The sequence below is a fragment of the Balearica regulorum genome, chromosome 10 (assembly GCF_011004875.1).
Source record: "Balearica regulorum gibbericeps isolate bBalReg1 chromosome 10, bBalReg1.pri, whole genome shotgun sequence".
Taxonomy (NCBI): Eukaryota; Metazoa; Chordata; class Aves; order Gruiformes; family Gruidae; genus Balearica; species Balearica regulorum.
This window is the reverse complement of record NC_046193.1, coordinates 2,561,237-2,577,256: the sequence shown is the minus strand read 5'-3', so window position 1 is coordinate 2,577,256 and position 16,020 is coordinate 2,561,237. Positions and strand designations below refer to the sequence as shown.

At 39.1% G+C, this 16,020-nt stretch overlaps 1 protein-coding gene across 1 annotated transcript in view; it reads left to right on the top strand.

Moving 5' to 3' along the window:
- SYN2 (synapsin II) overlaps positions 1-14,965 on the top strand; it is a 188,873-nt gene extending 173,908 nt beyond the window's left edge. Inside the window, exons 11-13 of the mRNA XM_075762742.1 lie at positions 7,420-7,480; positions 11,249-11,528; positions 14,062-14,965. Coding sequence (XP_075618857.1) covers positions 7,420-7,480; positions 11,249-11,528; positions 14,062-14,197 — 477 coding nt within the window. The 3' untranslated portion in view covers positions 14,198-14,965. The remainder of the gene's footprint in view (positions 1-7,419; positions 7,481-11,248; positions 11,529-14,061) is intronic.
- The last annotated feature ends 1,055 nt before the right edge of the window (positions 14,966-16,020 follow it).

Genomic DNA, 16,020 nt, shown 5'->3' with positions numbered 1-16,020 from the left:
TTTCCCCACTGTGGTGGGTGTTTCCCATCTACTTTTTTTTGTTATCATTCTCTGTCTCCACTTGACTTTTTTATTTGATTTCTCTGACCTTTAAATCATAATGTGTTAAGCAAAGCTATTTGGCTTTACTCCATGTTTAACTTGCAAGGATTCTGTCCCTCTCCCCAGCAGTCATTGCCACAGTTTATTTTGAGTAAGGACTATGTGCTAAATATGCATTAAATTTTTTAAACAAGGATAAGCACCAAGAGAAATTACAGAAAAATCCAAAACAGAGCAGCTCATTTTCAAATATTCTTGATTTGTCCGTAGGAAAAAAAGAAGCAACCTCCCCCGCTCCCAGCTTCAGACACTAATCTCGTGGTGGATCGGTGCTCCGTCTGGCTAGCTGCCAGTAGAGCAAGCTTGTCTTCAGCTGCTTATATATCATTCTCCAGTATCTCTCAACTCCTAGGAGAGACTCGGGAAGCTTGTCAGAGTTCAGACCAACCACCAGTACCTCCTCTGTGTGGCTGTGTACTTGTGCCGCACCAGGAGACGCAAGAAGAGAAACGTGTGCAACCGTTGATGGAGAGGTTCATATAGTAGCGTTCTGGTCTCGAGTTAGCTCCACCATCTTTTTCCCTGACTCTTGTTTCAAAGTGTAAACTTCAGTTCTGAATGGATCCAGTAACGATGGATCTTTGTGGCTCAGGATGAACTTCTGCAGATCTTAATCTCTTCCCGTTCATGCAAGGATGACTTGCCATCCCATGTTTTTTAAAAAAATCTGCTGCTTTTTTTTTTTTTTTTTTTTTTTTTTTAAAAGACTGGAGGAGCAGATGCAGCATAGCATCAGCCGGGGTCAAAGTCCCTGGGTTCAAGGGTCAAAACCTTCCTTACAACTTAAAGAACAGCATAGGATTTTAGCACTCTCAAGCCCCAAGGGGTACCTTTTCCTCTACACTGAGAAAGGGGTAAGGAAGTTTAACTTTCCAGCAGGTGGACAGTCTTCTGGATGTGCTGTACCACTTCCACTTGCCTGTCATTTCTCACAGCTCTTTGGTACAAACATGCACGCATACATGTTTGCGTCTCAGCTGCTGTAGCACGCAGGGGGAGCTCTCTCCTATCCCATAGTCCACATTCCTTCTTTGTCTATGGGGAGCAATTTTTTCACTGGAAGGAACTGCCTGAAAGCTGCTGTTGCAACTGCAGACTTTTAATGTTCCCTGTTCAAAAACAGAAGTTGAAATCTGGCTTCTTTGAGCAAGAGCTGCAATAAAATAAGACTGCATTGGAATTACTGATTGGCTCTGGGAGGAGACCATCTAGCTTCTACAGGCGATGCTACTTCTTAAGAAATGTTATCCCTGACAAATGAACATCCTACTTTTTCTCTAGAAACCTCATCTCTTTGGGGGGTGGGTGGGATCGTTTTTGTTCAACAGAATAACAGAAAATAGGGCTGGAATGGACAATGGGAGGTCACCTGTTTCAGTATCTCAGGGAAGACACTGGAGTGTACCTTTTAACAGCAGTGAGTCCATACCAGGGTACTCATTTTTAAGACTGTGTGTAAAAAAATTCAAGAAGGAAACTATTCTCTAGGAATTAATTAGTTATCTAGCAGTGAAAAGCACTTTGTCTATAAATCCAAGTTAGAATACTTCTTGATGTTTAAAAAAACGCAAATCTTTTCCAGTGCATTTTGTGAATACTATTTCAAGTAAAAATTACGCTGCTCTTAGCAGTCATTTTCCTTCCCATTGAGAGGAAGATCTTAATGGTTTTACATGGGTAGTTTGGAAAGTTGGTTGAGCAATAACAAAAGCTGCTCTAAATTTCTGAATTCTTTATCACAACCTCATGAGAAACTCTAGCCTGGCATCAATTTCGCCGAGAGTATCTTTTCCATACAGATTTCCTCAGTGGAGAAGGGCAAGACTAAATACCAGTACTCCAAAACACTGTAAAAAGCAGGAGCCAACTCTCCTTTAGCTGCCCCCTTTGCACTAGACAAAGCCAAGGTGGCTTCTTTTCGAGGTGTGCCTTGCCACATCTCTCCATTATAGCTGTAACTAGCCCTGTTTCACTGCCTTTCTCAGTCCACGGGGAATATATAATACCATAAATAGCAAACCCCTTGTGGTCCTGTTCGGCGCCGCTGGCAATACTATAAAGCAGATATATCACCTATGGCAGATTCACCCCAAACCCAGTAAGGTCTGAACCAGCAGCCGTCAGTGTCCCTGCCACACTCACCACACATCAAATGTATAAAGCAGTAAGCAACAAGGTGCTAAGGAGTTCCTTATTTTGGGATGCTCCATATCTGAAAGCCACATCAAGACCTCACTGCTTTGCTAAATGATACAGTATGTGCTTATTTCCAGCCCAGTGTTACTCAGTTTATACCCATTTCTTCTTGGTTTGCTCTGTCCTTTAGTCCAGCTTGGTTTCTGCCTAGTTCTTTACCACTATAATATATTTATAAAAAGAAACTGTACTGCCTTCAAGCCTTTATTTTGCTAAACTAAGCAAGACATGTCCTTCCCAATGCTGCAGGTATAGACTCGTCCATCTGCCCGGTCAGTTTAATAGCACTTTTCTGCACCTGATCAGCTTACATTCATCCTTGAGCATCTGATGTAAATGATACACAGCATCATGCCCAGCACTGGCTGGAAATACTTCACTGAGCGTGTGATAAGTTTTGGGGTTTTTGCACTGCACAAATCTTTCCCGTTAGATTTCAGTTCGTGAGCTCTGCATTTCTGACAGACGCATGTTATTAGTCCATAAATTATTTTGGACATCGCATTTAAATTTTTTTTTTTTTTATAAACTTCACTCATCAACTTCATTCTTTCTTTAGGATATTTTGGTCCTGTAGTCTTGCAGCTCTGTATCATGTACAAGTTTTAGTAGCACACCACTAATTTTTTGTGCCAACTCAATGAATGAAAATTCTACAGGAGTTCTACATCCCAGTTCTATCCCCCCCCATTGTTTTCCTTCAATAACCTTCAATAACCTGCCTGTCTCCTCAGCAGCCCTTTCCTTACCCACAATGTAATTCCTGTAATATTAGTGCTTAACCTTCTCCCGTGTAACTTGCACCTTTCCAGTTGTTAGAGATCTCTGGTATGGAATTCTGTATTTCATGAGTCAGCTGGTTTTAATTTCCGAGATGAAGAGTATCTGGTCTGACCAATATGAGCCCAGGAAGATCTTTGATTTTTCATCTTCATCTCATTTTTAGCTTTTATCCCACCTGCCACCTTGCCCTTGCTGCTGTATTTATCATAATCTAGGACACCTTAAACATTCATTTACTATTGACACCTACTTAAATTACCTCTCTGCTTAGCAATCACATTTTTTCTTAGTTATCCTGTTACTTAATTGTTTTACGATTTATTCTTTTTTCCTTTATGAGATCTAACTGAGCTCGTATTTTGGCAATTCTCAATTGATCCCTCTACTTCTTGACCTGAAAAACATGGCTTTCCCTTCAAATATTGAAATACCTATGAAAAGCTTCTATCGTTGCATTACAAAGAAAACCAAACGAAACCCAAGAACAACTATACGTGCTCCAACTGTAGTTCACAAAATCTTCAAACTCAGCCAAATCAAAATCAATTTTTGCTGGGACTCAGTTTAGCATCTCTTTTGCCCAAGGGCTATTTTGCTGCCAAGTTGCTGCTTTTGCTCCCACCCATTTCAACATTCTTCAGACTATTCAAGTATATATGAATCCAGTCTGCATTTATATAAATATACAAGGTAGAAAAAGAAGTAATACCACTGATCAAATTCTAATACAACAAGCTTTGAAGAACAAATAGTTCCTTCCTCCATTTCTACACCTAAAATTCTAAGGTGACTGTTTCAGGTAAGTCTGGAAAGGAAGGCAGTGCTACAGAGACATTGAGAGACATCTGTCTTCTAGACAAGTAGTGGGTTTTCTGCTCTGGTTATAATTAACTTAGCCAATATCCTTAAAGACCATTATGCCACCAAAGCATCAATTGTTACGCGCAGAGTCGAGAAATCGCTATAGTATACTTCAGCATTCATGTGGCTTAGAGGTTTCCACAAGTAAAGTTGTATTTTTTAAGAATAGTTGTATAAACAGTAAATCGCCTTTGAACAGGAGAGATTCTATAAGCAGTTCTATATAACGTTACTATCAACATCAGCAGTTCCTTCTCTTTGGGGAATTTGGATGGGATATGAATGTTGTGTTTCATAAAATGAAAACCAAGAGGGCTCCTTACGACAGCAGTTACCACACCTCCCTTAGGTCATCCTAAACCATACTAAACACTGTCGTTTCTAGCCTCTGTACTACTAGTTTTGCTCTTTAGCCCGGAGCATCCAAACAAGAATCTGTTCAGGGTCATTTTCCATGATCTATTCTGCATTCTGGTCCTTGAGTTCTGCAGCGTTTGAACTCAGCAACAGGCAAGTTTGTAGATCGGAACTGTGTGCAGGAAAACGTGTTTGTACTAAAAGAAGGTGGTGGGAGGATGAGCTTCTAGGCTGGGCAACAAAGGAAAAAAGACAAGAAAAAAAACCAAGAGGGGTGAATACATCTGCAGGACAGGTCTAGTCCAGCATCTCTGTTCAGAGGGATTGTGTTGCCTATAAGGAGTTAGCAGCTCTTACAATTACGTTGGCACACCACCTTGGAGAGGTGAGAAATAACAGTCTGTAGTCAATTTGCCAACAACTGGTGTTTTAGAAGAAGCCTGGATTTTATTAGAGGTCTTGGCTCAGGACAGCAAACAAGACTGGTTCAAAGCTTGTCTTTAATATCAAGTATCAAGGTTTCTGACTGTCTGAAAGAAAGGCTCTTGAAAAGGACTGCATTACTACAGCCCATTGAAAAACCATGAGTAAGATTTCTCAATTAGGAATGTAATGCTAATTAGAGTTTTTGGGTCAGCCTGGGTGGGTTGGCTAATTAGCAAAAGTAATATACCCATGTGATTGGCCTGGAGTGTGGGTGAGGTTCCTGGAAGCACCAGGTGATAGCTGGTGAAAAAAAGGATGTGTGGGTGGTAAATCAGGACAGCTGCAGTCAGTGACTAGAGAGGGGGAAATACATCTTCAACAGAAAGGCTCTGAACTTTCAGAACAGTTGAGGTAAGGATTAGCAAGCTTCTATAAGGTTTATTGAAAGCTTAATTTAGGATAAAATAATTTCTTTCTAAGATGGAGAGATAGGCAGATTGCATAAGTACTGATGTTGTCATGTCAAGTCAGTTAGGTGGTGTGTGTGTGTGATAAAACCTGAGACCATTTCGGAGCAAGAACAAATGGCAGATTTGCTTCAGCCTCAAGGCATGGAGGAGACAGAGGCCCTGCAGATGTTGTTTTAACATTAAAGTAGATGTGAATGTAAATTGCCAGCCTGTGTTTTCAGTTTCTAAATAAAAGATGAGTTTTGCCTACATAATTCTTTTACTTTTGTTTTAGTAGAAAAATAGCAACGCTCATATCCTCCCTAGCCATCCTCTGCTGCTGCCGGGAACCGTATGGGTGGGTTTAGGGCCCTCTGTGAGGCTAGGAAGTCTGTTGCGTGGTAATCGTGGCAATGTTCCTTATAAAATAGTCTGCACGCTTTCTAACAACAGTCACGTGATCTGCTTGGTCCTCCAGAAAGAAACTCTTGGAGGTCCTTAAGCCCGAGTGCTTCTCCTTTCCCTTTGAGGGCAGCGCCATGTGTCACCGCAGCCCCAAAGGAAAGACAGGCGCTCTGCAACACCCGCACCCGGGGGCCCTGCAGGCGTGCAGAGGAGGGTGCCGGGTGCGCCAGAACAATGGGACTCAGTATGAAAGGAGTTCGCTCCTCCAGGGCAACTTCTCAAGGTATCCAGGGAGTTACCGATGTAAATGCACGTTGTTTCAGTGAGCTCACGAGCGTTAGACAGTGGATACCGCAAATACTTAACGTTACTGAAACACACATAGGATAGAATGTCAGCTTTTACATGTGGTTCAGAAAATTAGAGGAAGGAGAGAAACAAAACAGAGAAGACTTTAACCCACACTAAAGCACTTTAACATTTTCTGGTGGCTGTCTTTCCCTTTGAAATTCTCTTCCACGTATCCTCCTCCTTACAGTGATGCTTTCCGAGAACTATGTAACTGCTCAGCTAATGTAAGGATCCGATTTTGCCACATTCATTTTGTACGTATCATTTTTACGCCTCATTTGGTCTTCTGAAGGTTGGTAATTCACAATAATTAGAGTTTTGGACCTGTCCTACGTCCTTTTATTTACATAGCTAAAGCAGACAAAGCGATTTGCAACAGCTGCATACGATAGAGCGCTGTTGTCTTGTAGCATTTAAAAGTGTAACTTCTCGTTGCTGTGCAGGAATTCACAGCACTATGAGTAAGATTTATTTCTGTGGTTCTAAGATCAAATACAAATCTATCAGAAAAAAAAAGTAAGCTTTGCAAGAAACATGTTTAATTAATTTTACATTTACTATTTAATACACTCTGGGTTTTTTCCCTCTTGACAGATGGCAGTTTAATTTCTGGATCCTTAAAAAAAACCCCAAGCTATTCTGTCCAATGATTTAACATATTTCAGTTTTCAAAATATTAGAGATGGGCCTAAGACAAAGTTTGGATTCAAATGCTAATGTTCCCGGAGGGTGTTCTGCTCCAAGGTTTTGGTTCAGGCCCATCTTTTCCTCTCGACAAGTATACATTTGAAAAGGATACTGCCAAATAAATCTCCTGTTTTGAAAAGTTAAGTATTACATGTGTTTCTAATAACATGTCAGATGGAGTAGCATGAAGTAATTTCAATTATTTTTATTATTTGTCTGTGGTTTTTGCTTCCTTCTTTCATTTTGCTTAGCAAAACAGCTAACCTAAAGCAGTCCATCTCCCTTCCCATTTACTGTCAGCAAATCAAAGTGAAAATATCACTAGCAAAAAAAATCCTGCTGTGCTAGTGCTTCCAGATACAAGCGAATGTAATTAAGAAGAAATTATTTCTTAAATTACACAAAGGTATCTGTTGAAGTCCATTTTCTATTCAGTCTATCCTAAAAAAAGAGAGCAGAAGCAGTGAGATACAGAAAAGGCGTTCGAGGGGCTAGGAACTGAGGGAGAAAAGCTGTACACAAATAGAGGTAAGAGCTGAGGAGGCACTCCGTGTATCGGGATCACATGCTGCAAAGGGAAAACAATTTTTTTTTTAAGAACTCAGCTTTGGATTAGTCCAGGATTCATATATCATGTCAGACAGCAACTAAATTAGAAAATGTTATCTGGAGTAAATTAAAAGTATATGTTCGGCCCCAACCAATAAAGAGATTTCTAATGAAAATAAAGACAAATTAGTGGAAAATTGGAACTAAGCTACTCTAATTTTTTTTCTCTTCTGTTTTCAAATGTATTTTCCAGAGTGGATCACTAAAGGAGCCAGAGCCAAACAAAATCCCACCTCAGCGACCACCACCTCAAGGTTGTTTACAGTACATTCTCGACTGTAATGGCGTTGCAGTAGGACCAAAACAAGTCCAGGCTACTTAGATAATTGAGACTAAAAGCAAGGGTTAAAGCAAAAATGAAAAAAAGAAAAGAAACAAACACACAATCTCAAAAGCAAACATACCAGTTTTGTTCAATTTTTGCATTGTTTCAGTGCTGACCTGGACTGTGTTTTTTCTATGCAGTGTCAACTATACTGTCTGGTTGTTTACTTGTTCATGTCTGTGCGTGTAATGCTTACCTACCTTTCTCTGTAAAATTTGTGATTTCAGGGCTGTTGTCAACAGTGTACAAAGAATGTGCCTCTTTAGAGCCCAGTGCAACTGTACATTATGGATGGTTAGACAGTATTTTTTGAGTATTATATATCGTTAAGTAAAATACCACCGAGATTCAAATCTAAATAGTTTTGCTTACTCTGTGAGTGTGTGCACACTGTACTCATAGCCTTTATTTTTTTGTGCGTGTGCATGACTAATAGGCAGGTGATCCAGATATATTTTTAAAAGTCTAGATTAGAATTTGCTAGTGAGGCTTTTTATTTATAATTTTATAAAGTTTGTTAACATTTGAGTTGTACTTATACGCAAGTGGAAGTCTAATATTTTAGTGACTCCAGAAGATACAGTTCTTCCCAAGGAATATTTAAAATATCTTCTATTTTACATACTGGTATTCATATTTTTAGTAATTCTGCATTAAATTATTAGCTACAAAGCTATGTAAATGGGCCACCTATGTGCAATATCTCAGTGAAAGTGTGAGTATTTAATGTATCCTATTTCAATTAAGTAGTACCTTTTGTTGTCATTCTGAATTAGTAATCTATGGAGATTTTTAATGAAAACGAATGCAAATACTTTCAAAAATCTTCTGCTTACCTAAGAGTTAAATCCCAGATTCTTTGGTGAGAAGTACCTCAAGGACTGTTAAACTTCCTGTAAGAGCTCATTTTTTTCAAATACTGAGATGTTAGGAGATGGTAGACCAAGGTACCTTTAACCAGCTCGGGATCTTGCCCTGTGATTAAAAGGCAAGGCAAAAACGTCAGCGGTTTTCTTTACCAACTCAGGTCTACTGTGTAAAACCTAGAACTACCCAGATAGCTATGAAGAAAATTCAGTCCCAGCGTTATCCACATAAATAGGGTTTATAACAATTGCTTGAAATCAAACATGCAAAAAGACTTGAGATGTCTGACAACTGCTAGATTTTCTGTAGGTAAATTATTTGTGATTTTTGCATAACCAATTTATAATGTAATATTATGAGAAATACACAGGCAGGCAGTTAATCTGTTGTGAGAAATCTAGCCTAGAATCACAAGCTACACACTGCTAGCATACCATAAAGCTTAGTTGCAAGTGAGCCACAAAACTATAATTTTAATCTTGAATATGTACAAAGATGAGTAGTGGCCATTAGTTTAGTGCAAACAATTTTGTTTAAAGGGAAAACAGCCTTATGTTCTACTTCTGTTTTCCCTACAAACACTGGAAAAAATTATCAGTGAGAATCATCATTCTTAGTGTTTCTTTTATTTGTACAAGCTGGCTGGTAAGATGAGAATTAAGGTATGCATTATTAGCTATTTAAATGTTTGTGGTAAGTGCTACTGTTTACTACCTATCAGTAAATTACATGAATATTTTGCTTTAGCGATCAGCATTTGTCTGGGTCAGTGATCATTCCAATGATGGCATTGGCTATTTTGTTCTATATTAAGAAAATTCCACTTAGGATCAGGTTCACAAATCCTCCCCTCCAGACACCATAAAAGTGAATAAACCATACTGCCCTGGGGTGAAGACATGAATCTGATGATTGGTTTTATTTAAAGCAGTTGGTATTTTTTGCATGTAGTAGTACAAGCATTCACAAGTGCTTTTCACACGACGTTTGTGAGTTGTGTGTGCAAAGAGGAGATGGGTGTTTCAGATAAGCTTTCGGCTTGTTGACTGTAAAGGATTTACAAGGGCACACACTATTACTACATACCACAGACGAGAAGCAAGCCAAAATGTCTCTCTGCATGTAAGCATGCTTAGGTGCAATATTGTGGGTAACAGGGAACAGATGTTTTACAGTGTAGGCTTAATGTTCAGTTTTGTTGAGTTATTTTTGGTAAAAGTTTCTTTCATGATTGTTGCCTTTTGTACAACCCAGCTGCAAGAAAGTGAGCAAATGCTGGAAGTGTGACAGCAGTATATCTTTTATGTGAAATATCTTGTACAGCTTAATGTGCAATAAAAGAAAGTTATATCTGTCTTCAGTGTAAAGTTTCTGGCATTCAAGCCTGTATGTACAAGTGGGGGAAAGAAACCTTTCTGGTTTTCAATATTGAGTGAAAGGAGACTAATAAGAAAACGATCCTTATTAAGATGTTGCAAGACCATGTTATCACCTTCAAATATTTCCTACGAAAGTGGTTCAAATTAATAAACAATGAAGGCACATTCCTTAACATACAGTACGTGCTATTTATCTTTCTACACCACAACACGCTGATACAACTGTATTAAAACTTATTGAAGCATTAGTACATGCTGTTCTCAGACACATACACTGAAATCTCATATAGTAAGTGGAAAGCTAACTGTAATAGCAATTTAAAAAAAAAAAAAAATATCGTGTATTGCAGCAGTACTTCCAGATACGAAGGTTTTCTTTTAGAGACCTGAATAGATTAAGTCTCTTACTGGGACTGAATATCTACGTAAGACTAAAAATTCCCAAATGTTCAGAACATCTAGATCAGTTGTCTTCTATAATATTTACTGTTCGGCAAAGCTCTTACCCTGACTGAAACATTATACAAACAAATGGCTCAGAATTTCATCCTGTCCTTTCTTCCCCTTAACGCAGATGTCCCGTGTGCCTTGTCACGTGCGAGAATAAAGATTCAGTTATAACAACTATCAGCCCAGAAAACCACATTCAGACATCTGATATGAGATAAAAGCAGCATGCCCACTGATACCTGACACAGCACTATTTCAGTCAGAAAGCAGAAAAAAAAAAAAACCAAAACCCCTCTGTATGATGATGTAGCATCTTTCAGCCATGGATTTCACAACCAAAGTCTGCTGCACATTGTAGTGTCACACTTGATACAGTATTTTGCCAGTCTGCTTCCTTCTCAGTGGAAATACCTCCTTGGTAAAGAATTAGTAATGACTTTCCTGTGTTTCTTGTAATGTTCTTGGCATATTTCACTAAGGAGTTAAATAAGTTATCAAAAGACTTTAAATTAGCCAGAAAATTACAGTATAAAGTTGTTTTACTGCTATAAGAGTGAATCTAAGAGGAAGATTACAGAAATAATTTTAAAACTTTGGAGGAGCAAAACTGCAGTACCTACACAGAAAATACTGGCTGTATTGCTGAAGTAGGTATTGCTGGTATATTCGATTATCTCGCAGCCTCTACTTTAGCCGGGCCAAAATTATACTGGGTGTTAACTCCATTGCTTGGATTGGAAGTCAGTACCGCTACTGCTGGGATAAATTTGGTGGTACTTAGCAATTTTAAGGATGAATCATAGGGGCTCCAAGCAAGTTACTAATGTGCCAGCTGTGATTAGTAGTATTGACTGCAAGAGACGGCAGTCCATATTAATAGAATTTTGCCTCAAAAGTAGAATTAATCACATTCAAAGATTATTATAAAGTGTTGGATATGAAATCTAGTAAGAATTCTTTGATACTATAACATTATGAAGTTTTTCTTGTACTGAACCTAGGGGGCCCAGTGCAACCCCAAGGAATGCAATCACAAAGCCAGGAGCCATTGCAGCCCCAGCGCGTGTACCCCCCTGGGCAGTCAGCAAAGCCCTCGGCTTCCCAGCCACAGCGTCCGCCTGGACCTACAACTCAGCAACCGCGTCCCCAGGCTCAAGGTCCTTCCAGCACCAGGTTATCAAAGGAAGCGGAGCCGCAGCCGCAGCCAGCTCCACCGCCAGCTCCACAGCCCGCTCCACAGCCTGCTCCGCAACAGAAGCCTCAGTCTCATCCACAACTTAAGTAAGATTTGCTTTATCCTTTTGCTTTTCTCCCCATAACACGGATTTCATTGTCGCAACTGTAATTTGGGAGATGGTCTAATAGTTGGGAAAAATGTACATATGGTCCCAAGTCTAAAATGAGGTTAAGACATCTCAAAAAGCTCGTTCGCTGTTTACAGTTAGTAAGACAGTATCATTAGTTATGCCCTATATTAGTTGTGCAATTTCTGCCCCAACTAGGTCTGAAAACTCATCATCTTTCTCGTATTTGTTTTCTCCTTTTTACGTCACTGACTCACAATCTGGGTGTGCTGTCAGCCTGCACAGAAAAGAGGAAGTCTTATTTCAACTTTTAACCTTGCAGTCACTCAGACAGCAGATTCCAGTTTCAGAAGGCCTATCTCAGGAACAACCGAACGTGCTAGACAGTGGCTGCCGCACTGCGCTTCCTTAGGGACGCGCTTCATTCGCGTTACGCGCTGCTGCTGACCGTAGAGCACAAGCCATTCACACCAGCCCTGGCCAGAGGGGACTCGCACAGAAAACCGTCTGTAGTCATCTCACTGCTGGAAGGTTCCCTAACGCACAGCACGCCAGCGTTGCCATATCTAGCCAGCCGTGGGCTACAGTAAAGAATAATAATATGGAAAGGATCTGTAGCTGTATCCCCTCTCACAGCCTAAACCCGCTGAACAGAAAACACAGGGAAGGTATTAGCAATGATTTGCTGTTTTTCAAGAGAGCGATCCTGACACACACTATTGCCGGTAGAGTCACAGACACGTTCTACTTATTTTGGTAAGCACGGTCTGGCCTGTAGTCTTTGTTTTATCCAAGGAACACGGATCCCCTTGTATTTTTCCACCTACTCATATGCTAATACTAGTGTGAACCAATTCTGAGTGCTCACCTGCGCTCGATTCAGTGGAAAAGACGCATCAGGTGACAATATGCAAAGACGACAATCTTTTCCTTGTCCTCCTAGGACAGTGTATTTCTTTATTCTGATTTATAGTCATAAAACTCAAATTAGTTCATCCATTATTTAAGTATACGTAGAGAATAGGGAGGTCGATTTTCTTAAGCAAGATGGAAACTAGCTTATAGCTTGAAACTTAAATCGTGAACTTCTGACATTTAAGAAAAACAGTTAAGGACAGGGACAGAGGTACCACGTACTGTTTCCCAGCTTTCTCCCTTTCCTCTAGGAGAAAGGCAAATTCCATGTTCAAATCTAGATTCATCTTTCTCTTCTTCACATGGAAGAGAATAGTCTCTACTTAAAATAAACAAGGAGAAGTTAAAGTTTTTTAAGATGCAAGCCATAAGAGGAGTAGTTTTTCTAACTTCCACGAAGCAGCTTCAGGTCCACACCAAGACTCAGATCTCCTGCCTGTAGGATTAACTCTATTTGCATGTGTTTGCTTTGTATTCACCCACATGCTGTTGCCTAACCTGTATGTACATGTTATTAATCTGTGAATAAATATTTAATTAGGCTACTTATTGTGTTACTAATCAAGTCAAGTGCTGCTTCCCACCCTCCCTCTTTCAGTGAGTACAAACAAACATTTATCAGTCTATTCTCATTAACACAACTATAATTTATGAAAAACCTAAAACGCCTGTAGCACTGTTTGCTGTACATTATTAGTTTAGAGGTAGAGAAGTTGCAGACCGTGAAGAGTATAAGACAATGTGAATAAGAAGTGTTTCAGTTTTACTATAGCCAAAACTGAAATCCTGTTACTGTACTGAGATAAAACTGAAATCAGTTAACTAGTGTTACTAATGCATGGATATCTGCATAAAAAGATTATAACTCATTAATGTTTTCTATTTGAATTCAAGCCTACTTTTTAAATATTTTCTCTGACAAGTAATGAGTTAAAGTTTTAAACTTCAGACATCTTCCTTCTTGTATGTTATTTTATTCATGCTAACAGAGACTTCCACTGTGGTTACACGATAGCACTAAAACCAGAATAGCATTGCTAGACTAACTCCTTGTAGACAAGAAAAATTATATCTGATTTGGGGATTTTTAAAAAAAGATATAAAGTGTCATTAAGCCTCTATTAAGGATCAAATGTCCTGTAGAATCCTTTAGGGTTAATTCTTCAAACTCTTGCCGATATACCTAATTTTTCTTTGTGCATAACTGTTTGCAGCCCTAATGAACACAATTATTAATCATCCTGTGTTGGGTGGTGATTTGGATTTAGCAGGCAGGCCCACTTTTCTCTCAAGTTCTAATTTACATCATCCAATTTACTGGAATACACTCTTTCAGATCTGTGAAAAAAGCAGTGTGTTCTCTAAAGAAAAAGACTATCCTACTTCTCAAACCAAAGCAGGAATGCGCTGTGCTGCAGCAGCTCTGTTTGCTACCTCTAACTCTATTGCTTGTGCTGAATATCCAGTTTCTCACACACCAGCTGTCTACATCTCATGGACATTTTTCCTTTTCTCATAGTTTGTACAAGTTGTATGTGGCTGGAAGCTGGTAGACTATATGACCATACAAAACATGTTGCCTTTTTGTCTTGCAGCAAGTCGCAGTCTTTGACAAATGCCTTCAGTTTCACAGAATCATCCTTCTTCCGATCATCTGTGAATGAAGACGAAGCAAAAGCTGAAACTATTCGAAACTTGAGGAAATCCTTTGCTAGTCTTTTTTCTGATTAGCCAGCTTCATCTAAATGCACCTAGCATATAGTCTAAACTACGTGAATGTTACATAGGTTTTGTTTTCCCTGTGACAGTACCCTTCTCTACTGTGCTAACTGTTGTATTAAGCAATATGTTAAACTAAAAAAAAAGAAAAAAAAAGGAAGGACTTTGATGAGATACCATTCAGGATCATGTATAAAAACCTAGAAAGAAGGAAGGGTTCTATTACTAACACAGAATGCCGAATTCTAAGGTCCTTATCCGTTGTAATATTGTGGCCTTACTGTGACTGAACTATATAATCCTATTTGAGACTCCTTTGTAGAATTGTGTTAATAAAGCATTGAGTAATGGGTTTCTCCTTGCTTTACCCATTTCCAATGCATTGCAATGCATGTGTATTTTGTGTGTAAATGTTTTGTACTGCAAAAGTATAGTCTTGACTTGTTCTGGCCTCCCAAATTTAGGAGGCAGTTCACACTGACATTCTTGTCAAGCCACATGAATAATGTGAGGAATGGCAGCAGTTTCTTCCTCCTTATACAATCTTTCCGTCAGCTGGTTGTAGACTTCTGATGTATTGCTGAGAGTTATCAGTACACTAACTTAATGTCATAAATAAGAGTGTGTATGTACTACTGTATCTCCATATGTCTACTTAAATTTATTTCCAAATTGTAACCATAACTGGGTTTAGTTGCAAAGAATATGCATGATGTTACCCTTATTTTTGTGAACACCTTCTAATAAATGTAAAGTCCCATGCCTGATTTAAAAACTGTCTTCTACAAAGCTTGTTTCAACATCAATATATATTGTCTATTTTGACTGATATCAAAAGGATAGCTTTATGATTATAAAATATGTGGTCACAAACCGCAACTGTAAGAAAACAAACTACCACAAATAATTCCCTTTTTGAATCAGCATCATAGAAAATTATAAATTCTAGGAATCGCATTTACATTTCTAATAAGTTGCATATTTTAAAAATATTTCTCTAACTTCCAAAAGCTTTGAGTTAATAGCAATTTTTTTTAAAAAAATTATCTAAAAGTCAAACGGAAGTTCATTAGTAATCTCTAGACTATCCATTTCCAAATGATCATCACGTCATTCTGCCTATCATGAATTACATGCAGCAGTGTTCCTTGCCAGGAAACAGTGCTAACAGGGGAAACAAGAAAAATGAACTGTAATATTAGCATGTCTGAGGGAGACAACGAGCAACACGACGTTAACTTAAAAACCCTATGGGATTTGTAATGGGTCTGTGGAGACACATCTATTTGCCTCAGAACTTTTACTGCTTGTTGATCCAATAGTTCATGAAGTCTGGGTAAATCACAGTCACCATTTGATGACGTAAATCCTTTCAGCCGTTTTGGATTCCTTTGGGTGAAGAGCCTGGCTCAGGCCAGGAGGTTGGCAATGAAGTATGGAAACTTTAATCGCCAGTGATGTCAGAATTTAGTTTGTACATTAGCATCTGATAGCTCTGTTTGTCAACACAGTCTAAGTTGACGATCTTAGCATATATATTTCCTGAAAAGCAGACGTGTCCAAATCACTCGCAGGCAACGCAGCTGACACCCTTTTTGGACTGCAACGAGGACTGACTCAATATTGTAGTTGAACAATCGTGCCTAGCACAATGCTCTCCTCCAGGTCAAGACTAAAATGAGTTTATGGGTAAGTTTGCACTGCGATGTTACAAACGTTAAATACCTAGCATTGCCCTCTATAGGCTGGAATCTCGGTCTCTCTGTTCGGCATATAACCCTCGTCTTTGTGGAAGAGCCCTCAGAGAAGCCCTCTTACTGAACTAATGACAATTC